The 25,955-nt window shown below is 42.3% G+C and overlaps 1 protein-coding gene across 12 annotated transcripts in view; it reads left to right on the top strand.

Moving 5' to 3' along the window:
* The window catches only part of SRGAP2 (SLIT-ROBO Rho GTPase activating protein 2), a 254,066-nt gene that overhangs the window by 112,591 nt on the left and 115,520 nt on the right, over nt 1-25,955 (top strand). For 11 of the 12 annotated variants that reach the window (XM_006052794.4, XM_006052792.4, XM_006052793.4 and 8 more), the window contains exon 4: nt 18,760-18,922. In XM_006052794.4, coding sequence (XP_006052856.1) covers nt 18,760-18,922 — 163 coding nt within the window. Of the gene's footprint in view, nt 1-720; nt 725-8,823; nt 8,827-18,759; nt 18,923-25,955 lie in introns of those variants that run through there. The other variant, XM_025277753.3, reaches the window with a different exon arrangement.

Genomic DNA, 25,955 nt, shown 5'->3' with positions numbered 1-25,955 from the left:
GCTTCTGTGTCCTCCACTATCTCCCAGAGTTTGCTCAAATTCATGTCCGTTGAGTTGGTGATGTTTTCTAACCATCTCATCCTCTGCCATCCCCTTCTCCTTTTGCCTTCAATCTTTCCCAGCATCAGGGCCTTTTCCAATGAGTAACTTACTAGCTGCTCAAAAAATGGTAGCTGACCTAATTGTCATCACCACAGAAGGAATGTAGCCTGATTGTCAAGATCACAGGTTCTGGAACCAGATTTTCTAGGCTCTGATCTTGGATTTTCTGCTCACTAGCTATGTGATTTTACATGAAGGTTGTTAGCTGGCTCACTTTTTTCATCTGCAAATCGTGGATAATAATAGTATATACCTCATGGAGTTGTTATGCTGATTAAATGAATGTGAAGCCTTTAGGACAGTGTTTGACCCAAAGTAAATGTAAATATCAGTGACAGTGTTTTCTTGTCCAACTCCTGAGGAGTTGGGACCAAATATAGCTATACCATAGCTAATAGTAGATCAGATTCACCATTTATTCCCTAAGCAGAGTTAAGCACTCTTAAGCCTAGCCCTAGGTAATAGCATGTCAGTCTCCATTTACTTCAGTGACCGCTATGGGCCCTCTCGAATGACAGGCTTTCTGCTTCTTGATTTTTATGATACGACTGCCTTGGGATGAAATATGTAATTAAGTGACTCTGTGTAATTATACGTCCGTTCTTATAAGAACTCAGCAGTTGTGTGTTTTGTCCGATAAGGTGTCTTGTTCGTTAGGCGTCATGAACTGCCTTGAACCAGGTAGTTAACCCTGACTTGTTATTTTTAGATTCAGGCTCACCATCATCAAGAGGAGGAAATTTGTCTTACAACCACCCTCTGATGTCCTGCCCTCACAGAGTTAATAGTTAGCACTAATTGCCTAATCATTAAAGGTGTAGTGTTGAGGCCCACAGGTCCCAACTGTGCCGCAGGTGAATAAAAGAACACCAGTCAGGCCTGTTCAGCCTCCTGCAGCAGCCACTGGCAGGACCGGCAGGCCAGGGCAGCCCAAATCTCAGTCATGAGCACAGCAAACTGTGGTTTACGGGGCCATCTGTCTCATGAGGCCAAACAGAAGCTTACAAGCGTCTGCATAAATGACTTCATATCATTCTTTTAGTGCAGGGAATGATAGAGGGCAGGTTGGGAGCAAAACATGCTTTTATGCACAGTTGGGAGGATGTTGGAAGCTGGGGACTTCCTGTGTCTCGTGGGCTCTGCTGTTGAGATGTCAGCAGGACACACCTTGGTCTTTCAGCTTGCCAGGCACAGACCCTGGTGATCTTGTCCCTTAACAACAGTGCTGGGCACAAGGAACTCGTAGTATTCATTTTCCTGGCTCTTGTAAGCCCACAATTCCACAGCAGACGCAGGAAGCAATGTGCGGTGGGTTCTTTCATTCTCAGAAATTCGTAGCCAATTAAATGAATTGACTTTGATCCAGTTCTCTTTTAAAGGCAAAAGCCATGTCATCTTTATTGGGAGATGGCTGTGTTAAGTGGGAGGGTTTGCAAGATAAGAAGAAAAGACAGTCTCTACTGTAAGGACACTCATAATTGAAATGGGGAAAAATAAGACAGGTCGGAAGAGAATAATAAGCACACATGTGCACGCAGGCACACGAATCTAAAAATAGGAGCCTGTGTAAAGCAGGTTTCAGTCGTCACCGGGAGGGAGGGAAGGTGAAGGGCTTGGGAGGTACCTGTGCTTGGCTCAGCCAGGGAGAGGTACAGGATAGCAGTTATGTTCTCAATTAGATTTGGTCCCAAGCTAATTGAAGTAAAGACTTTAATATCTAATTTCTGTGCTGCACTGAAGTATCATGCTGTGAAAAGAAACAGAGTCATATGGGAAGAGCTCAGTGTTAATGAAGGATTTAGGGAGAATGAGAAAAAAGTAGGGGTTTGGTTTTTCAGATTTGAAATCCTTTCCACTATCTCCTGCCTTTATACACCTCCACCGGTCGTTGGATCATTGCCCCTTAGGTTTTAATTCAGGGAAGATCAATGAACACAGCTCTGCTTCTTAGCATATTTTGGGTGCAGCTGGTTAAAGAGCCAGGATTAGAAAATGAATCGAACAAACTAGGATTATCTTCAGCGGGAGGATGCTGAGCTGTGTTTGCCGATTTCTGCTTAAGCAGTTGGGACAGGGCATCCTTGCATGAAATTCAGACATCCCTCCCTGGCAGCCTCTGTGTTAAAGTAGAGGTTGCAGAACAAGTCTGGCAGCTCTCAGCCTGAACCCTTGTAAACAACAGATGTTCATAACTAAGTTCTGGAGGTGGGGGTGGGGGTTTCTGTTGATGCTTGAAATTCTTTGAATTTACAGGCAGCATCTCGAGGATTTAGCAAAAGGAGGAAGCTGTACAGAATTGATGCTGCAGCGTACAGGTGGAAACGATGCCTCACACGTTTCCCTTGGAAGACAAAGCACTGAGTGGACTCTGAATAGAGGGCAGATAAGCCCAGGAAGGCAGGCACAATTAAGAAAGGTTCGGTTTCTTAGGTTTATTGACTTTCTGCCTTTCTCCCTGCCTCCCTTCTTATACATGGGATAGATTGTCAGCCGCCTCCTTGATCCTGTTTTCTCTGGTCCTGGGTAGAAATGTGTGCCCTTCCCTACCACCAAGTGCCACACACACACACATGCACGCTCAGGCAGGCATGCCACACACCGTTCCATTAGCACTTCCTGGTGCTTCTAATATGTGGATTAAATGGTATTGTTAGGGGCTTTGTCTCGGATGCTAACCTGATTCTTGTGCATTCTAAGTGTTGGTTTTGCCAGGTCTCAGTTTCATCAGGAATTGGAAGTGAATGAAGATAAAGTGGCTTGTAAAGAATTCAGTTATGCTGCTTTTTTTTTTTTAATCCTCAGCTCACTAAACTCCCAGCCCCCAGATATACATACCGAGTATCCAGACAGATGATGACTGATTAGGAAAGCCACTTTACAATTTACAGTTCGGGGAAGCCATATGGAAAAAATACATATAATACATCTTTTTAGTAGGCATTCCTGATATCAAATTAAAGAGACTATAGAAAAGTTCTCACCTTTTAATCAAATGACAGAAGTGATTTGTCAGATCTCAACCTATTTTTGAGCCATTCTAGCCAGAAAGAATTGGCTTGGAAATCTTGGATAAGATTTTTCACTTATTATTTTGGGGGCATAGCATTATGCTATGCCCACTCCTGGCCCTGGTGTGAGTTAGCATAGGAAGTTTTGGTGAACACCAATCTTAGCATGTGGGGTTCACTTATCCTTTCAGCAAACATTTATTTAGCACTTATTCTAGGGCAGTTCTAGGAATTAAATATGCACAGAAGAAGCCAGTATTTTAGCTTATAGAGGTTACCACTTAAGGTGAAATATTTTAAGGTTTATATATATGCATCTATGAATGTGTGTGTTCTGACAAGGTATAGAGTTCAAGATTGAGGAGCCAGAATTGTTGGGTGACCTTCTTGGGCTCCTGTATTATTGTGACTCAGTAATAGATACTTGGCTTCATCATCATCAACAGTGACCAACAGTTTCTGGCAGATGCCGGGGCCACCAAGATGGATAGGACCCAACCTCTGCTCCCAGAAGACTGAAGGCTTATGAACAAGAGAACACAAAGTAGCGTGTATTTACTGCCAAAGGAAAGATGCAAGAACTGATTTCCTTTTCATCCAGAATGAGATCTTTAAAATTTTTTTGGACATTATTTTAGACTTATAGAAAAGTTTCAAGAATCAGTCAGAGAATTTCTGTATACCATTTCCCAGATTGTACAAAAATATTAACATATTAACACTTGCCTTATATTTCTCTTTCTTTCCACACACAACTCATGTACATACATATTTTGTTTTTCTGAAACACTGAGCATAGGTTATGGACATGATACCTTTTTAATCCTACATACTTCAATGTGTATTTACTAAAAATAAGGTTGTTCTCTGACCTAATGGTAATATAGTTATTGAAATCAAAGTGTACATATTAACACAGTAACATTGTGTAATCTACAGATATTCAGATCTATAATTTGTTTCAAATATTTCCTTTTTGGCAAAAAAGAGTCCAAGATTATTCATTTCATTCAACTGTCTTATCTAGTTTCCTTTAATAGTGGGAAGATTTCCAGGTCTTTCTTTGTATTTTATGACATTGACATTTGAGGGGAGCACTCAGTCCAGCTATTTTGTAGAATATTCTCCAATTTGATTCTTTCGTTAATATCTAACATTTCTTTATTTGGGTTATCTGCTTCAGGCAGGAAAACCATAGAAGGGATATCCTCTTGTTTTCAGTGTATCATTCATGAGTTGTCCCATTTGAGGCCATGTGTGTTATTCCTCAGACCGTACACTCACTAGTTTTAGCATCTATTGATGATTCTTATTTGAACCTACTATCACGATGGTTACCAAGCGGTAATTTTTCCAGTTTCCATCATCCCTTCTATGTTTATCTTATCACTTGGACTCTACTGTAAGGAAGAGGTTTCTCTCCCCCGTCATATTTGTTTGGTGGTGTGTTTGTTTGTTTATATCAATGTGAATTCATGGATTCTGATTTTATTCAACAGATTTGAAATCTTTGATGTCTTTATTTTAATGCTCACATTATCCTACATTTGGCTGATAGAGTCCCTTCAGGCTGGCTTCTGTGTCCTTTTTACATGCCCCCATCATTCTTTGAGTACTTTTTATACTTCCTGGTACAGCAACAGGTTCTAGATACATTTTGTATTTCTTTGCTTCCGCTTTGGAGCCGTTTCTTCAAAGAGCCTTGGTTTCTTTTAGTGGGAAATGGTTTTTAGAAACAATGGGTGATAGATGTGCTCTTTGCTACTGGAACAGAATTGTTTATAGTCCCCCTGAGTAGATAGAAATAGTGAATAGCTATATGTATGCATATACGCATACCCACATGCTTCTATATCTCTGTCTATCTATCTACATTGGAGCCTATGAATAAACATCAGTATCTTCAATTCAATCCAACACTGCATGTTTTATTCTATTTTCTCCCCTTTCCATATTTGTGACTGTGTTACCTGAACACCATGAGACCTGATCCCCATTATCCATATATATATTTAATTGCCCAGGGTCGCTAGAGTCGGACATGACTGAGCGACTTCACTTTCACCTTTCACTTTCATGCATTGAAGAAGGCAATGGCAACCCACTCCAGTGTTCTTGCCTGGAGAATCCCAGGGACGGGGAAGCCTGGTGGGCTGCCGTCTATGGGGTCGCACAGAGTCGGACACGACTGATGCGACTTAGCAGCAGCAGCAGAGTACATACACAGAAAAGGCAATGGCACCCCACTCCAGTACTCTTGCCTGGAAACTCCCATGGACGGAGGAGCCTGGAAGGCTGCAGTCCATGGGGTCGCTGAGGGCCAGACACGACTGAGCGACTTCATTTTCACTTTTCACTTTCATGCATTGGAGAAGGAAATGGCACCCCACTCCAGTGTTCTTGCCTGGAGAATCCCAGGGAGGGGGGAGCCTGGTGAGCTTCTGTCTATGGGGTTGCACAGAGTCGGAAATGACTGAAGCGGCTTAGCAGCAGCAGAGTACATACAAAGTAGTTTCAGAATCGCTAACCCATGCTCTGAAAAAGCTTGACTTCTACTAATTAGATTTCAATACTGGCTTGAAGGTCCTTGTTTTTGTCTGTTTTTAGCCTTGGGAACCAAAACAGTGTTCAAAGGGCCAGAAAGCATTAATTGAGGACCATCCTGTGGACCCACACTCCCTTCCCTGCGCCTGCCATGACTCTGGGAAAGCCCTCTTAGAGACTGGGACCCTTGCCACTTTCTCCTAAGACTACTCCTGTCCCATTCTCATTCTCATGATCACTTAACGTCGCATTTAGGGAGCCAAGAATCCAGCTTTTGTCTCAGTTATCGGCTGTGACTGTGAGCACTCATGTAGCTCATGTAATGTGCTGATGTAGGGCCTCTGGAGGAGCTTGATCCGGTCCCTCAGAGGTGGAGCCTTGGGGCCCTGCTCCTGGACACCAGGACTGGCAGAAGTTTCGGCCCTGTTTGCTGACTTCCAGTCCTGATGGCCCGCTTGCTTCTCCTCTGTGGCCTCCTCACTCAGATGCGCCGGCCTCTCCAGTAGTTCTTTTGCATCTGTTCTGACCTGGACATTCTCTCCTCTCTCTCTGGGGATGGCTTCCAGACTCCCCTTCCTCTGCTCTGTTTAACCCTCCTCCTCTGTCTCCCACACACTCATTTTATTTTTCTCCTTCCTCCAGACGCATGTAACATGGTCAGTGCCACTGATTCCAGCTGTTCTGAATCTTGCCTGCAGCTTAAGTTCAAAAACAGATGGGCCCAAAGCATTCTAGATGCTGTGCCAATATCCACCACATGAAAACAAATTACTGAAAAGCATCAGGGAATTTTAGATTAGTTTTGAGGTCTGACTCTCTGTCTTCTCAGTGGTCCTCCCTGCCCACTCCCCCATCTCCCCTTGCCCCCTCTCACGTTATACCTTCCATCTCTCCTCTGTGTGCCTCATTCGGCAAAACCTTAACCCCGCATACTCATCCTTTCTACACACAGATAGGTGTGGCATGAGATGGTGTTGACAGTCATTCTGGGTTGTTCCTTTTTTTCCTAACAGGCTGCGCCCTTTTGGAATCTTGCATCAAGGACTAAGGAATTTCTGTCCTCCTAGTCATGTAGAGAAAGTGAGGCTAGGTCTCTGTGTCTTTAAATGTGGGTATCAGTAGGTCAGAGAAATCATTACATCGGGACTAAAGTGTATGCCCCTCTCGTGACTAATCCATAGGGGTGCGCAAAGATGCCAGTGCCGCAAGCTGCCCTGGGCACTCTGGACAGGGAGCGTGCTCTTCGAATCGCTGTGACATTGGGCCCACACCATTGCTTTCAGAAACCTTATGCTTGGAATTTGCCATCAGCTTTCTCCCAGTGTTCAGAGAGCATTGTTTAACTTCAACATTTCTAGTCACCCTGAACACAAGAGGAAGGGAATCAGCGTGGTGGGGCCACATCTCTTACAGGGCACACTGCAACACTGGCAGTCATTTACAGAGCATCAGGACAAAGTTGTGGACATAGTCCAGCAATTATTAGGTGTCTGCTGTGGCCAGAGTACTAGACGCTGTCGCAGTTGTCCCAGGAGAAGTCCTCAGGGGATGGGCTTCTGAAGGTCAGGAACTCTTGACTCGTGCAAATTAAGATGTGTGTACAGATGAGACCCTCCCTGCTCCCTCCCTGTAAGCTCTCCCCCCCTCTTTTTTTCCTCCCTTCTTTGAAGGTGAATATTTGGAAGAAAATCCTCAGATTCATAAAAGGGTCTGGGGTATGTAGTCACCCCCCAGAATATCTTATACTGTGAGCTGGAATGCATGCACAGACATATATATATGTTCTTTATGCCAGTGTTATAACCAAAAACAGCATGTTTTTAAGCAATACCTAGATATCTTTGCTCTGTGTGATGCGCTCTGGCATTTCCTACTTTTTCTGTGTTATTCTGTCCCACTGTCTTCTGTTTCATTCTCTGAGAAATGCTAACTGGTGACCTGCTAAGTTGACTTTTTAAACCCCACTAATGGGCTGTATCCCACAGTTTGAAAAACATTGCTTTAAGAGCATTGGTTCTTAAAATTTTGGCGTGCATTAAGTTACCTGGTGTAAATATTTAAAATGCAGACTTGAGCAGCTCTGCACTTGTAGCAAATCAGAATCTCTGGCGAGAGGGCCACAGGAATCCGTATTTTAAACCAGCACTGCAGGAGATCCTGATGTAAGGTGATTTGGGGTCCTGAACACTCACACTTGGAGAAATTACTCCCTAACGGACTTTGGAGCTTAGCTGCTCCAGGCTTCAGGTCACACACTTGCTTGGAGATGGTAGAGCTTAGTGGGAATCCTCTGAATCCAAACTGAGAATCTTCCCTTTACAGTTGCCCCAGTTGCCCACGCTCACTCCTGGACCTTGCTGTGCTTTGATCTTGCTCTTTTTCCAGGATCTGTTATGGCCCCTGTGAAGGCAGAAAAGGAGTTAACTGGGGCCACGGAACGGGGCGCGAAGGAACTGAAGGGTCATTGTACAGAGTGGCCGGGGTGTGGTCAGCCTCCAGTAGGTGCCCAGAGTCAGCCCCAAATTAGAATGGGCGGGACTGGAGACTGCTTTTCCTACTCGCTCGCCTTTCATGTGTAACCACATGCAGCGCGTCAACATGCTTTCGGCGCCGTTAGGCACCAGCAGTTTTGCTCCCTCTGGGCTCACGGACCCTTGGTATTCCTGTTATGTGTTGTCTTAGAATAGCTCTGCACTCTGGGGACTTGGGCAGCTGGACACTGTCCATTAACTCTTTCAGCACCAGTGCTTTATAGTTGCTAAGGGCATCTTAGTTGAAACAGAGCAGCAACCACAATAAAATAAGAAAGCAATTGCTGCTCAGGAGACCTGGATCCTTGCCCTTGCTCTGCCACTATGTGTGACCCCAGGCTCCCTGAGCCTCAATTTCCTCACTTAGAAAATAAAATGACAAGTTTGGTTAGACTTTAGACCATCTTGAAAGTCCCTACTACCTCTGAAATTCCACAATTCTGTTTTGTTTTTCTTCTTATTTTTGTACCCTCTGCTGCTTCCTTTTACACTGAAGAAGTCTTCCCTTTAAAGCCTCCCCTAGGTCTCCTGTCCACAGGAGACTCACTGAGGTTGGGAATTGCCAGAGAACCAGATGAGTTAATAACAACAGAATGTATTCCTATTTAGTGCACGGACAAGGTACAGAATTTATAAAGCAAGTTCATTGCAAACTTGTATAATAAGGCCTGGGAATTTGGGGACATGTTTGTCTTTTCAGACATGACTCTGGCTACTTTGTTTTGTGAATGTAAATACATTGTATGAACTATCATGTAATAATAGTAGTTACAGCAATAATAACACATGATGATACTGATTTGTAGGTGTAGAACACTTTAGTGTTTATGAAGTTTTTTAATGGACATCACCTTTGACTTGACCTTTTTGATAGCCATGTGAGTTAGGCAGGGAAGGTCTGCTGTCCCCATTTATTTTATTAAGCAGATGAAGAAATGTTGAGGCCTAGATTGCATCTGTGACGTATCCAAGTTTACTTGGTCAGCAAGTGGCAGAATTAAGACTAGACTGTAGGTCATCAGCATGCTTCAGGGTACTTTCCACAGAGTACCATCTTGCTGGGATGGGGTATCATTGTTTACCCAGATGCCTTAAAGACCTGTAGAACTCAATAACCTACTAATCTGGAAATTGACCAGGGCATCTCTTACTCCATCCAGCCCTTTAAACTTTTGCCAGCAAAGTATCGGCTGGTTAATAATATGCTGTAATTTAGAGCACACAAACCTGTGGGTGCACAAACTCAGTCACTCAACAGCCACCCAGATTCACACTGCAGTCGTTGATTAGGCAGGGTTGGTGGAGGCTAAAGATGTTAACTGTTCTTTAAATGAGTTGTCTTACTGTGCTCCATGCTTACTGTGGAGGTCTGTGGCTGTGACATCTGTCATTAATCAGTGCTGATTAACTACCCACCCATTCTTGGTGATAGACATTCATTGAATATTCCAAACTATCCCCTGTCCTCAAGAGACTTCCTTCCAGTAAGGCAAGATTTCATAAATTTCAAAATAACACATGAGAACTGATGACCATGCAGGCAGCTGATCTGATGACTATTTAGACTTCATTATATGTAGTTCTATAGTTTCACAGATCCCTGGATTGGGAAGATCCTTGGAGAAGGAAATGGCAACCCACTCCAGTATTCTTGCCTGAAAAAGAAATCCCATGGCTAGAGGAGCCCGGCGGGCTACAGGCCATGGGTTGCAAAAGAGTCGGACACAACTCAAAAACTAGACAACAAGTATAGTTTCACAGGACCAAATCATATTGCTGTATTTCTCCTTTCTCATTGTTATCATGAGCCAAGTAAGGAAACACATTGTCTCAATAACAGGTATTCTGCAGGGGGAGGTTATCTTAGGGATACCCTTTCTTCCCAAGCGGCTTGTTGGTGCTTGATATGTGTAAGGACCATTTGCCAGGCAGGAAGAGTTATTGGCTGTCGATAAGCTTCTCCACTTCTGCCTGATGCCGGAGAGATGCCTTCTCCCAAGGTAGTGGTTACTGCTTTGAAAATAAGTGTGTGGATTTCTGAGTGACATCATTCCAGTTTGGCACAGACAGGTATTTATTTTTCTACAATGACCTACCAGGAGTGAGCCAGACTGTCTGTCTCAGTCATCTCCCAAGATTTCATTCATTTAAAAAATCTGCTAACACATCTGCGAGTATTTTTTTCTCTGTACGTTTGTCATGTGCTATAATTACTTATGGGGTTTCTGGTGACATCTTGATTAACCAGACAAGAAAAAAACTGAAGAAATAATTGTAGTGTTGTTCGCTGATTATTCTATGGAATATGTGGGTCCAACTGTTAATGTAGATGGTTATAAAAATTTTTTAAATGAGAAACATATATGACTTTTTTTGTTCTTTGGTTATCAGTCATGTCTTTGTTATGTCTTTTACTTTTGCTATGATATTTTATTTTAATTAAGTGAATTAATCAGCTCAGAACTTTAAATGATTATACTCTGTTTTGGGGAGCTGTCAGGGGGAAATGTTAATACTTAAGTAAATGTATAGGCCCTTAGTTCTCTGGATCATATTGGTAGTTTTTCTTCTCCAGCATTTAGATTGTACCCAGAGTGCATTAAGAGGGTTTAGTAATCTCTTTGATTATGCCTCCCTATAGTTCTAAGAATGCTAGTGGCAAGACATGGGATGTAAATAAAGGGAAGGACCCAGGTCTACAGCAGTCATGTGTGGTCTGGTGGGCAGGTAGATCTTCTAAGTCAGCCAAATCAGGGTTTCACAATGGGTCAGCCAAGTATCAAGACTGGGGTAAGACGTGGGCTAAAGCTGATGGACAGTTTAGGAGCAGAAAAGTCATGTCTTAGATCCAGGAGGTCTGCAAACATGGAAGAACCTGGTCGAAAGTAAGAATTTTGCTCCCTTTAACGCTCAGAACAGTGCCTGGTACATAGTAGGCGCTCAATCAGTATTTGTTGCATCAATGAATGAAATAAGAAGACTTTCAAGATCAAGGACTCAGAGAAGGAGGCTGGACAATAAGAAATCTTTTCAAGAAACCAGGGTGGGAAATACTCACATCTTAGGTCAGCCACCCTTCAACCAGTTCTCTTCTTGTGACCCCCAGAGCTGTCTTGAGTGAAGCTCTAACCTCCCCTCCCCACCACGAACATGGGTGGGGTAGGGGTGGTTGAAGGGAAGGCAAAATCTCTCACCTCACATGAATTGATGGAGACATTTCCATTCAGCATCTATTAATACAATGGCTCGGGTTTGGGAACCACTCCCAGTTCTCTGACCTAACTCAGGGGGACCTTGGTCCTATAGTCATTCAGGAAATAGTCATTAAGATGTCATACACGTGCTAGTCCAGTTCTCAACTTCAAAAAAGATTGCTAAGCTCCCGGCTCTCGAATATGCTATTATCCCAAGGGTGTGGCTGGACTCCTTGGAACTGATCCAAAGCCACAAGAATTCCATTTCCATACAGCTCTTCCCCTACACGTGATTAGAGGGGACAGTTTAGACTATTTTGAGTAAGTTGGGTACACCACTGCATGAATCCTTTCTAATCATCTGTCTAGGCCACTGAAGACAATTTGTAGTATTAACTTATCCCTGAAAATTGGAGAGCTCATTTCTCCGTATGTAGAATATACATTTTCTGCCTTTGGCCCTTTTTTCTTTCTGTCTCTGAACTCTCCTACTCTGATCTCATTGCTGGCAAAGCTGAAGCTGTCGCTGTGATAAGCCCAGGGAAGTGTGCCTGCCCTCTCCCTGTCTGCCCGCCTGCCTGTCTTTGAAAGATGCCTCCAGGCTCCCGCTGTACTACTGGGTCACACAACCAGCAGCAACCATTATGGGCAGAATCTTTTTCAAGTCAGTTCCCACCTTGGTGATTTTTTCTTCTTCTTCTTCTTTTAACACCTTCCCCGGCAAATCCCATCCATCCTCTGGCTTATCTGGGTCAGCAAGGGTCTGATTTTATGCATGGCACTGTCAAGCCATAAATCCGCTGAGGCTTTGCCTCTCTATCCAGCAGGTTTGCTTCTGTCAGCATCAGCAAAATGCATAATAGAGAAAATAAGCCAAAAAGGCTAATAACACTCATCTGAATAAAATAATCTCTTCGGCTGCCTCAGTTCATTTCATTTTAATCAAGGCACCAGGAAGGAATTTAGGTATAGAAATCTAGCCTCCTCCTTGCCACCAGTTTCCTGTCCAACTGTCACTAAATGGTCCCTTTTATTATGTTTATTATTATTATTATTTTTTTTTTTTAATCCTCCTCATAGCTAGGTACTCGATAATCTGTACTGGAAGATGTATTTGTTTAACTCATTTGGATTTTTGTCTAACAGCACATGTATGTCTGTTTTTAAAAGTGAGAAACCACCTTCTTAGATGTATCGATATTTGCATCTTCATGTACAGACTGGCAGGCTTGAGAGGAATGGTGGGAAAGGGGGCCCAGTGGAAGCGCAGAAGCACCCAGGGGTCTGGCAATCTGGTCTCGCTGTGGCTTCCTTCCTGTCTCCCTCAGCACAGTTCCCTGTGAGGATCGCGGGGCTGCTCCTCCACCTTGCCCTTTGGGAGAAGGACAGTGGAAGATTAAATTCTGCTCTCCCGTTGGTATCTCCCTCACGTCTTCCCAGAGACTTACAGCTGCTTGGTTAATTGCCTGTTGCTGCTGTCTGATCCCAGCCATTATTTGCCGAGGGCTGTGCATTTGCAGCAGGCTGCACTCTTGGCCCTGGCCCAGGGCCGGGTGAGGAGCATGTTGGAAATTGATGAATGCTGAATCCTAGTGTATTTGGAAATAAAAATCATACTTCTTCACATTTGGATAGTGCTTTAGTGTTGATGTAATTCTTTTGCACCCTCCATCTCATTTTAGCCACACAACAGCCTTGTGAGATGGGCAACGCAGAGACCACTGGCCCAAAGGGAAACAAATCTCAGTACAGCACCGCAGAAGCTCAAGCCATCCCAGTAATGCCAGGCCTGCATCATGCAGCCTGTCTGCAGATCTATGAACGTAGCAATCGTTAATTAAATGGTACCTTAAGCCAGGAGAGCTTGCAGGTTTGCGATCATGCTTTGGAGATCTTGGGGGAGCTAGATGTTCAACAACGGGGCATGTGTCCATTTTACAGGTGAGACAGCTGAAACCGGACAGGGGGATAGAGAAAAAAAGGGACGTGTACTCCCAAGGTCGACGGAGACTGAGTCAGCTCTTCACCTTAGTGTTTTAGAGGAATCCCTTTAAGGATTTGGTGGCTAATGTGTTGAATGTCCATCAATAGTTTAAGTTGAAGGAGAAGAACTGGGCTAATGTATTTGAAGTTAATGATTCAACTGTACAGGTTTAGCTCTTTCAGTGCATTTATAATGATCATCTCGTCTGTGGATGCTTAGTTGGCTTGTGACTTTCTGGGCCTCCTTTTTTTTTTTTCCCTCTTTTTTTTTGACTCCAGAGTCATTCCCTCTCAATTACAATATTACATTTTCTTGATCTTCCTCCTGAAAAAAATTTTAAGTAAGAAAAATACTTCTGGATATTTTGTCTGCTTTTTAGGGATTAGTGTTTGAGGAGGTTTGCAGCTGTTCAGCACATGCCTAAGGGATTCAGACCCTTTTCTTTAAAGGCCCAAGTATCGCACAACCTAAGACTCCGGGGGCGGGGAAAGTAAAGAAACTGTACAAACAAGTGATAGATGGAAAAGATATAAAGACAAATTTCAATCTCCTGACCAAACGAAGCTCCCTTGGCTCTAGCAGCCCCAAATAAAATCAAGCTGCAAAGCTGTTGAAGCAGGAAACCACTCTAGCAGAACCTTAATATGCTCCCTATGAAATCACGTCTCGTTGACTTGCTCGTTTTCCAGCTTGAAGTGTGTTCCGCCTTTGTTCGTGTTGGCTGGGAAAATCATCTCTACAGCAGAGTTGTGTTCCCCTCCTTCCACATGCCCCACACCTCTCCCACATCACTGTCCCAAAATAAATAAATGAATTAATTAAAACACCTCTGTTGGAAGGAGAAATAAGTCCAAAGAACTTATAAGTCCAAACTCAAATAAGAAATAAGTCCAAACTCAAAGAACCAAAAATATTATATGAAAGCTACATTAATAGTAAAAGAGAGTGGGAAATCCTGGGAGAAACAGACAGCGGAGTCTAATATAATTTTGTTTTAGGGCCAGACTCCTTTTTTAAAACAAAGATTTTACACAGAGCTCTCATATATGCAGCAGATTAAAGCAGTGTTTTATTGGTGTAAATCTACTTTTTTGAAGTACCAGTTTATAATCAGAGGAAACAGTGAGGCTGGGTTTATGAACCCTGATTATGAATCAGAGTTACAAGTTTATATCAGTTTCAGCATCATAGTTATTTTAGGTCCTGGTTTGTGTTGTTTGGCATCAAGAAATCCTGACTCACACAGATGAGTTGTCATAATCTTGAGATAGTTTTAAATTGATTTAAGTGCTTGAAAAAGAAGGATGGTTCTTGTTTTAAATTTGAATCACTGACATTACCTAGAGGATAAATGGGAATGTTTAATAACCTTGACAGCATTGGTAATGAAATAAGGTGATAGTGCGTTTACCCTTGTTACCCAGCCGCGGCCTACCATGCGCCCCGCAGAGGCCCCCGAGCCTTCTGTGGCATGCGCTTGAACTTGGCCACTGTGTGTCAAATCGTGTGCTCATCTGAACAGCTTTACCCACGGAGACACGTAGGTTGAATTAAAAACTAAACCTGTACAGAGCAACATTCATTCTAATCGATAGCATATTTTTCAACAGTCTGGACCCATACATTGATTCTTTATTCCAAAACACGCATGTAACAAAGCTCGCCTGGGCAGCCCATGAGACATTGGTGGAATCTGCTGCAGGGAAACTGGGTCCTGGGCCCCTTACGTATTTCAATAGAGGTTGCTCATTTGAATGGGTATATTACAGTTGTTTGACATTGAAATGTAATGTTCTGTAATTCCAACGTTTCTCAGAACGTATTATTAAAGCTCCTCCTCACTGAAACTAATAATGGCTGTCCCACCGCGTGCTGGAAGAGTGGAAATAAATGCATGTGGTAAGATACTGATACTTGCAGCACCTTAGAAGTTCTGATAAGTTTAAATTTATGAGTGGTGAGTGATAAGGCATTTTAAAAGATTCCCACCTCTTCCCATCCTTTTTAATTCATCTTTGTTTACTCAGGCTGTGCATCCTTTTCCATGGTACTGGGCGGGTTTCGCCTCTCCTGCCTCCGCCTGTGACCTGTGATGGATTCAGTACATGGCGAACTAGCTGGCCCCTTGTGCCTCTGACCTTCTGTGGTATTATAGGTCTGTCTTTGTCTCCCAGCTGTATTGTGATAACATCACTTTTATAACCACAAAAGCCCCTACTACTGTGCTTTGTCCATTTAAAACGCAAGTGTTTATACACATAAATTTGAAATGTAGCGTTGTTTTTATATGTGTAGACTTCCATAGAGAAGAACAAGGAGGGACCACCAACCCACCAGAAACAGACTGAAACCAGTTGTAAAGTTAAGGTCACGTGAGATCTCCCCCTTTAAAAAGTGTGTGTATTTGTGTGGTATATTCCAGGCTTACTGAGGACATGGATGTCTTGTCACCCAGTAAAAATTAGGTTATTTAGGATTTTGTAACTGGGGGCTGATTTGGAATCAGTTTGAAAGTTCTCTTGCAGTGGAAACATCAAATGTTGCTGAATGCCTGTGCTCTGATCTCACTGTTTTGAATTTAGGATTGTTTCCTATTTACCTCTTTTTTGTCCCCAGGTGCTAGAAATTTTGAAAGGAGTAAACTAATTACATGTATCTCTCTTGCTGCTGCTGCTGCTGCTGCTAAGTTGCTTCAGTCGTGTCTGACTCTGTGCGATCCCATATACGGCAGCCCACCAGGCTCCCCCGTCCCTGGAATTCTCCAGGCAAGAACACTGGAGTGGGTTGCCATTTCCTTCTCCAATGCATTAAAGTGAAAAGTGAAAGTGAAGCTGCACAGTTGTAATCTCTCTCTTAGCTAGTATATATTTTTAATTTCCATAGAAATCTTTTAATCTTCCTAGAAAGTGGATACAGTTATTACCACAGTGATCAGCACATGCGTGTTGGGGACTTCGACCACAGAAGCATGGCGCCTGGGGCAGGGGCTGAGGGTAGAGGGCAGGTATAAAGTAGTTTCATACCATTCATGGGGTTCTCAAGGCAAGAATACTGAAGTGGTTTGCCATTCCCTTCTCCAGTGCAAGCTCCGGGAGTTGGTGATGGACAGGGAAGCCTGGTGTGCTATAGTCCCTGGGGTTGCAAAGAGTCAGACGCAACTGAGTGACTGAACTGACTGAACTGATAAAGCAGTTTCAGTTTGGACTCTTAATATTCATTGGTTTGGAGCAGCCTCTTGGTACTGTTTAGACAGATATTTTGATTTAATGGTCTGGTGTGTTCAGAAGCCCAGAGAAGGCAATGGCAACCCACTCCAGTACTCTTGCTTGGAAAATCCCATGGATGGAGGAGCCTGGTAGGCTGTAGTCCATGGGGTCGCTAAGAGTCGGACACGACTGAGCGATTTCACTTTCACGCATTAGAGAAGGAAATGGCAACCCATTCTTGCCTGGAGAATCCCAGGGATAGGGGAGCCTGGTGGGCTGCTGTCTATGGGGTCGCACAGAGTCGGACACGACTGAAGCAACTTAGCAGCAGAAGCAGCAGCAGCAGTTCAGAAGCCAGAGTAGGTGCAGTGTGATTATTTGTTAATGGTTACCTTACGTCTGAATTGAAAGAGCTCTTCTAAGTTGAATTCTGCCCTACAAGTAAGTCACAGGTGCCTGGAGCAAGAAGGGAGGCGGTGCAGACTTGATAACCAAGCCATTCACAGCTTTCTTTCTTTGCATTGAGTCTGGCTGTAGGGAGACAGGAGGGGAAATGGGAACAAACAAGGTGCGATACTTTGCAGTGATTAAGAGCATTCTCTTTGCAATTACAGGGCTTCCTCTTGAATTCCAGCATTGCCACTTTTTAGCTGTATGAACTTGAACAAGATATTGTAACCTTTCTTAGTCCAACTTTTCCTCATCTGCTGAATGTAGTTGATAACCCCCAGTTCGTCAGGTTTTGTAGGGTTCAAATTAAACAACATGAGTATAGGGCCCAGCCATATGCCAAGTATACAGTAAGCTCTTGATAAATAGCTCTACTTTCTGTTTCTTTCCTTAAATCCACATTGCAGACGCAAAACTTTCTGTTGCTTAAGTTAGTGCTGGGAGCTGATTATCTGATCAATAACTTTTTTAGATCACATCCTTTTCAGTAGAAATGAGCACCTAGGTTTAGTGCTTTACTGCTCCGCTCAGGCTGTTAACATCTTCACAATGCACGGCTCAGATAACGGTTTATGCTCTTGGTTGTACAGGACATGAGACAATGGCTCAGTCAATAGAATCAAACCTCCATGGATGTGTTCTATGGGACTGAAGAATTTTCAGTGACTTTTTCATGGCAAAGTAAGGTCGCTCAGTCATGCCCAACTCCTTGCGACCCCGTGGACTATAGCCCACCAGGCTCCTCTGTCCATGGGATTTTCCAGGCAAGAATACTGGGGTGGGTTGCCATTTCCTTCTCCAGGGGAACTTCCCAACCCAGGGATCGAACCCAGGTCTCCCGCATTGAGGTAGATGCTTTAATTTCATGGCAAATGCGTCCACAATTGTCTTCATTGAATCCTGTGGGAGAGAAATGTGAGGGATTTAGTCTATAGCTTAGGTTTTGTCTAGAGACTAACTTTTGCCTGTAATCCTAGACACAAACCAAATATTGTAGTGGTTGAGGTCATGGAATTTGGAGTCAGACCTCCTGGAATCATTCTGGTCAGTACAGAACTGTGGTCTGGTCCCTGACTCCCTTTTACTGTCTCTGTGACTCCTTACTAGCTGTGGGCAAGAGACAACTCTCTGAGTATGTGTTGTTTTGTTTTTTTTTTAATCAGTGAAATAAAGATAATGGTAATTCTTTTCTGACAACAAGATGATGGAGCTTAGATGAGGTAACGTATATAAAGCTTTTACCAAGTTTCTAGAACACACAGGTGTGGATGCTAAGTCGCTTCAGTTGTGCCAGACTCTGCGACCGCATGGACTGTAGCCCACCAGGCTCCTCTGTCCATGGGATTCTCCAGGCAAGAATACTGCAGTGGGTTGCCATTTCCTCTTTCAGGGGATCTTCCCGACCCAGGGATCGAACCCGTGTCTCTTGTGTCTCCTGCACTGGCAGGCGGGTTCTTTACCACTAGTGCCCTCTTCTAGAACATAACAGATGCTCCACAGATAATCCTACTTCTCTTCTTTCCTTCTTCCTATCACCACCTTCTCCTTCTTCTTATTTTCTCCCTATTTCCTCCACTGAGCTTTCAGAAAAAGAAAAAACTAGAGGTGCAGCTTCAGGAAAGACATCTTTATTTCTGGTTTGGCTCTGATTGCTATGATTTTGCAACATGGACTGTAGTCAGAGATGTTGACCCTGCCTGTTCACCAGTGCTGACTTGTTTTCTTGCCGTTTCTCTGCAGGAAGGATCAGAATGTTCTCTCTCCAGTCAACTGCTGGAATCTCCTCTTAAACCAGGTGAAGCGGGAGAGCAGGGACCATACCACGCTGAGCGACATCTACCTGAATAATATCATTCCTCGATTTGTCCAAGTCAGCGAGGACTCAGGAAGACTCTTTAAAAAGGTAAATAGGCTATTTCTAACCACAGACACCATCTCGTAAATAAGAGAAAGAATATCTTATTGGCCCACTTAAAAGGCTTTCCATGGGTCTTGCCCTAAAAACGTACTTATGGAGAGAAAACATTGAATTGGCTCTTTTTCTTCCTTTCTCAGATGTTTTATAGCAGCCCTGGGAAAGGAACTATTTGCAAGGTACAGCCCCAGGTCTGGCAGCATAATTCATAATTTGTGAATATTAATAATGACCATATTTGGTTAATTTCCTAAGTGATTTGTGAAGCTATTGAGATTCAGAGATGTTCTGTGTTGCTTTATGATTTCCTCTTCTAGTTCATTTAGCACATCCATGTATGTTTATGTTTTTAGTTTAGTTCTATTTCCAACTTCTCGTCTTAGCCAAGGTAAACTCATGAATTTGGTTATTCTTATCATGACATACCTTTGTCTTTGGTCCCTGAATGTGTTTTTTTGTTTTGTTTTGTTTTTGGTGCTCCCAGGTGGAACTTGAACCCATCCCTGAATGTTTTCTGAAACTCAATTGTTCGTCACAATTCCTTGGGTATATGTCAAAAATTTTGACTAAGGAAAAACTTAAAATTAATCGTGATAGTCTTAGGAAATTTGTGCCAAATCCACCTGTCAATAGTCGAACTAGCCTTTTGGAAACCCAGGAAGCTCTTTTCTAAGCTCTCAACCCGAGCTCTTAATGGCATCATTTATTCATAACTTTTGGTTACAAATGGTGGCAAACACCCCAACCATTGTACATTATATACCATGTCTAACATTCAGGCTCTGACATTTCCAAAAGATTTTTTATAAGGTGAATAACCTTCCCACAAGTGATATGTAAAAAGAGGATATATTTATATAGAGGGGTATCATTGGTTTCATACATAGGGAATTCACCAGTTTCCAGTTGACAAAATCAGTGTTAAAATTTGAGGCTGGGGGAGAATGGACTTCGGTAAATAAGACTGTGGTCCATAGTAGCCTTAGCTCTTGGTCAGTTTTCTGATTCTTAACATTAGAAAGTATACAGATCTCATTAGGTCTGGAATTAGAACCCAATTTCTTCTTTTTTTTACCAGCATGAAAAAAGAGCTGCTTTAGAATTGTCCATCTACATAATTGCATCTGTGAAGGGGCTTTCCCTGTGTCGTCCAGATAGGATATTAAGAGTACAATCATCTGAGAATGAAAGAAGGAAGAGAAAGATAACTCCTTGCAGAGCTCATTGGCTATTTTTAGTGGCCCGGCTGTGCTGTGGTTGGGCCCTACTTGATTTAGGGGCGAGGATACTTTTCACCATGTCCTCATGCTTCCTAGCATCTGCTCCAGCTTGCTTGTCATTAACTTGAATTATTCTGTAACATTTGGTGACATTGTATGTGACTGAAATTAATGACTACAGTTAATAATAATACTGTATTCAATACTGGAACACTGCTAAGAGAGTAGATTTCAGGGGCTCTTTTCCTACACACAAAAAAGGTAACTATGTGATGAGATGACATATTATCTTGATTGTAGTAATCATTTCACTGTGTATGTGATACTAAATCATTTTATATGCCTGAAATACATAGAATTTTTATTAAAATTTTTTTTAAACCTTAGATGGAACCAGTGATCAGATACCACTTCTCTACCATCTTGACAGACACTTAGAGCATCTAGAGAAGAAAAGGGGTTGATGGATAGTGTCCTCCTCTATTTCCTCTGTTCATCTGAGAAGAAATTTTTATGAGATGTTTAGCTATCTAGACTTCACCCCATCTCTCAGCTCCCTTTTCTCCAGTTTCATAAGGTTAGAGAAGAACCAAGCTGAGAGAATCTTATAACCCCTCCATATTTTAGAGATGTTTATGCCAAAGGCAGTCAGTTATCAAAGCCACAAGTGTCCCTGGTTCCGCAAATGCCATTCACGTTTCACCAAAGGCCTAAGTGCATGGCATGTATATAAAACATGGCATGTATCCCCATCCACTCATGAATTATATTCCGAGCTTTGTCTAAGCATTGGCCTCCTTAAGCAATGCATTTCTATGCTGAGGGTGTAAGGAAGAATTTCTAATTAATCACTGGATTGTTTATATATTACATTTCATTGAAGAAAAGTGAATATATTTTTGGCTTAAAGCTGAATGCATTTGTATAAACTGAAAACACCTGGTAACCAGCTTCCAGCTCAAGAAACAGAATATTTCAGTACCCCCAGAAGTCCTCTCATGCTCCTTTCCTGTCACTAAGGGATTGGGAGGGCTGTCCCCAGTCCCTCAGAATAGCATCACTCCTGACTTTTCACAGCAGAGATTAGTTTTGCTCAGTTTCATACTTTATGTAAATAGAATCTTGCAGTGTGTACTCTTTTGTGTCTGGTTTTTCTCATTCAACATTGTATTTGTGAGATTTGTTCATATTGTTGTAGGTAGTTGTAGATCATAGGACTTTCTCTTGATCTTTATAACTTTTCATCAGTTAAATTATAGTGGATTAGAGATATCCATAGGATTGTCAAATAACCAATGTTTACCATCCCACAGGGTGAATAACCTCTTTTCTCTCTCCGCTGGGGTCCAATGTAGGCAGAGAACTCTAAGGTAGAAGCTAGCTTGGCTGATCCTAAGAATAGATTAATTCCGTTTGGATGAGAACCCCTCTGCTTTCTAGTAATGGGCGAAGAAGCAGTTTCTCTCCATACCTCACAGTTTCAGTCTCCTTTGTTTAGAGTGTGTTGCACATGAAGAATTAGGATCCCACAGGTTGAGCTATAGTAATAAGAGAACCGAGGAGTGTCCCTGGCCACCCTGGCAGTTTCGTGACGCTTCTCGGGGCTTGCTTTATGCTCTTAAAGCAGAGCCTTTCCCTAAGAGATTCTTTCTCTTGGGCTCAGCTTAGCCAGTAACTCTGAAACTCTGGACAATCCCTTCTTTTTCCTCTGCCTTAGTTCTCTCAAGCTTAAAGGAGACTGAGCCATAGGACCTTCATTCTGCCTCTGAAATCTAATGCGCTGGAACTGTGTGGTAACAGGGACACCCTACACTGGGGCTCCTTCTGGTTGCTGGGTGACCTTTGTTACACTGTGATAAGATAAGCTGCAATCCCTGAGATAAAGACGGACAAAAGTGCGTGTGGGTATAGAGAAGGGGCTCGCTTAAGCAATGGAAGACCACATTTCTTAAAAGACTGAAGTATTGTTTCAGATTCTTTTATCTACAATGGCCAGCAACCAAGAGATACCACACTGAAATCCAAATATGTAGAATAAATACACCTCTTATTTTACCTGTAAATTTGGTTCCAGTAGCAAAAGGAAAAACCCACATTCTCTGGAGATACAAAGAAAATGTACATTTATTTCTGGTTCAGCTGTGGACACCTGAAAATTTACCAGTATTTAATATACGTAAATTTGAATCTTCTGCTTGTCACAGGGAAAAGCAGGGCTTTTCTTCCTTTAAAGAAATTTATTTTGATCTATAAAACTTAATGATTCTCTGGCAAAGGTTATAAATCATCAGAACCAAAATTTTTGAACCCTTGTGTGCTAGGTACAGTATTAAGCACTTTGTATGCATTATCTTATTGAATCCTTACAACACTTGTATAAGGTAGTTATTACTATTACCCTTATTTTATGGGGGAAGAAACTGAGGCTTTGAGAGATTAAGCAAGAAAAGAAATGAGGCTGGTATTTAAATACAGCCATCAGGCTCTAGAACCCAAGGTTTTCCACCTACGTGTTCTGTTAAGCCTCTCTAGGTATTGTATGCAGAGTAGAGGGTACTCTGGATTTTCTTGCTCTTTTTCATTGAATCCAGATATTTCACTTAGTTACAGAATTAAACTAACCTTTTCTCTAGCATGCAACCCTTCAAAGGATCATTCGGTTGTTTCTCCTACCTGGTGTCTGGGCAAGCACCTGATGTTGAAAGTGAAATACGGCAGCACGTTTTTCTCCCTAGGGGCAGAATCTCTAGTAAGAGGGAAACAGAGACTCATTAAAGATAAGAGCGGCCGAAAACCTGACTGGAAGCTAACTCCGCTAATTTGGGCATGTCAGGGTGGCTGCACAATTGGCCCCTCTTTGCACTGAACCCCCTTAAGGAATGCTCCCTGCTGGCCCTCTGGTTTGTGGTTATGTCTTCTGGGACATATTTCACATGTTGCCTGAAGTCCTGGTAGAGATTCCTTTAGCTAAATATAACATGTAAAGAAAGTAGCCTCCTGTCCGCAACTTAGAAACAGGCGCACTTTGTCTAAGGCTCCAGGGGAAATTGAGCCCGTTTGGTGCTCCTGACATCTCCTTTCATGTTATGAAAGCTTGGTCTGTCTAACCCCTGTTGGAACCAGGGTCTGGGCAAATATTATTGCTGCCACCTTCATTTGTTTAATGCGGTGGTTTCAAAAACGGGGGCCAAATTCTACCAACTCTGACTCTCAGTTCCATCTCGTCTCTTTGTGGGGCATGTTCTACTAAAGGATCCCACCAAGAAGAGAAATCGTTTCTCTCACTGTCTTAGTTTAAACTGAAATAAATTTGGATGTGCTTTTTCCCACCGGGGAGAAGACCACCCTGTTCTCTCTCCCCCACTCACTTAGCTGGGACTCTCTAAACGTACCTCCAACTTGGCTTTTCCAGGCACACTTTCTAGCCCTTAACAGCTGTTTACTCTTAGGCTTGGAAGGTAGTCAGTTCAGACAGTCCTAAGACTGAATTTTATTCTGCCTGTTAATGGTATTTCAGGTAACTGTTTTATCTTTATTACCCTAAGGTTCTATGGCAGAAAGTCAGGTTAAATTGAGAAAGCTAGGTCAGATTCCCAATAGACCAGTAGTTCTCAACTTCTTCTTTTCGAGAGAGTCACTTGGGAAGTTTTTTTAAAAAAAATCTTTGCGACCTTGAAGAGACAAAGATTTCTTAGGATATCAAAAGCATGAACTATGAAAGAAAAAATGGACTTCATCAATTCTTAGACTTTCATTCTTGGAAAGATTTTGTTAAGAAAATGCAAAATAAGCCATAGGACTGGGAGACTGTATTTGCAATACACAAGACTCAATAAGAAGATGGAATACCCAAATTTTTTTTAAACAGGTAAAAGGTTTTAATAGACAAATTCACCAAAGAAGATATATATAAATGGCTAGTAAGCTCATGAAAAGGTGCCCAATATCGTTACTCATCAGGGAAATGCAAATTAAAACCACTATAAAGAGATATGCTACATATGCACTAGAATGGTTGAAATTAAGAAGACTGACAATACCGTTAGAATGGATGGAATTCTCATATGTTGCTGGTAAAAAATGTAAAAAGGTACAACTGTTTTGGAAAATAGTTTGGCAGTTTCTTATGAAGTTAATAATGTACTTAACCATATGACCCATCAATTCCATATCTATGTGTTCATCCAAGAGAAATAAAAGTATATATCTACACAAAAACTTGTGCCTGAATATTCATAACAGCTTTTGTTGTAGGCTGAATAATGATCCCACCCCCAAAGATGCCCCTGTTCTCATCCTTAGACCTGTGGATGTTGAACTTTATCCATAAGTCTTTGCACATATGATGAATTTGAAGATCTTAGGATGTGGATTTAATTCTTGTTTACATAAGTGGGTCCTAAATGCAATCACTAAGTGTTCTTAAAAAAGGGAGGTGGAGGGAGATTACAAGCAAAAAAGAGGAAGGCCATGTGAGAGAAGTGGAGGGAAGGAAGCAAAGTCACAGAGAAGATGCTAGGTCACTGGCTTTGAATACGGAGCCGAGGAGCTCGGCTCTAGATGCTAGGAAAGGAAATTGAGAGCCTCGCTGCTGATACCGTTTGGCCCAGTAAAACTGGTTTTGAACATCTGATCTCCAAAAGTATACAAGAGTAAATGTGTGCTGTTTCAAGCCACCAGGTTTGCAGTAATTTGTTATGGCCACTGTAGGAAACTAATCTTTTATTTATTAGAGCCAAAACTGGTACCAACTCAAATATCCATCAAGAGATGAATAAGCATATTGTAGAAAATCATATTGTGATATGTCCATGTATGAATACTAGTCGGCAATAGAAAGAAATGAAATGCTATTGGATACAATAATGCAGATGAACTCACAAAACATTCTATTCATAAAAAGAAGCCAGACATTATGAACACATTCTGTATGATTCCATTTATATGGAATCTTATAAAAGATAACTCTAATATATAGTGATAGAAAGTAAACCAGTGATGGCCTTGGGGCCAGAGTGGGGATGGGGTCGACTGCAAAGGAATACTGGGGGTTGTGGAAATGTCCTACACTCTTCATTATGGCCATGTGCATTTGTCAAAATGTGTCATCATATATACTCAAAATGTATACATTTTATTGTATTCAAATTATGCCTCAGTAAAATTGCTTTAAAAGATAATAAAAGAATACCATGCCAAGGCCCCGCTTCAGGACAGTTGAATCATGGTCTCTAGGAAAAAGCCCAGCTGATCCTTGCATATAATCAGGGTTGAGAATCACTGCTGTAGATACCCTGGTTTCCATCCTGGGGAAACCCAAGAGCATAGAGGTATATGTGAAGCAGTAAGATCCTGTCCGTCTGTCTGGGAGCCATATTTTCCCCTGCTGCAGAGAGTGTTGAAGCATCTAGGTCAGTTTGTCTAGGCTACCCATTGTAGTTTACCTTTATTCTTGGAGGATGACAAAGGGTGAATCTGGCTTTAGGGGTCACACTGAAAATAGGAGATGCATGAAGGGTGCTGAGGAAGAATCATAAGATGATCAATTAGTAATTTTCTCCAGGACCCTGAGGTGTTAGACATGTCCTTTTCCCGTGAGATCAGTCAGAAGAGAATTGCCATGACCGGTCAGATTCTCTCTGGCCAAAGAAATGGCTCTGGCAGTAAAACAAGTTAAAAGGCGATTTGAAACTAAAAGCAGTACTTGTTACCTACTACTACCTGTTTATCCCCTTTGGGTAGGACTTCCTATGGAGTCTTTGAGTCTAGCTGTTTGGCATATATGAGGGGAGAGGATGGTG

The sequence above is a fragment of the Bubalus bubalis genome, chromosome 5 (assembly GCF_019923935.1).
Source record: "Bubalus bubalis isolate 160015118507 breed Murrah chromosome 5, NDDB_SH_1, whole genome shotgun sequence".
Lineage (NCBI taxonomy): Eukaryota > Metazoa > Chordata > Mammalia > Artiodactyla > Bovidae > Bubalus > Bubalus bubalis.
Note: the sequence above shows the minus strand (reverse complement) of the source record. Positions and strands in the feature narration are given on the sequence as shown.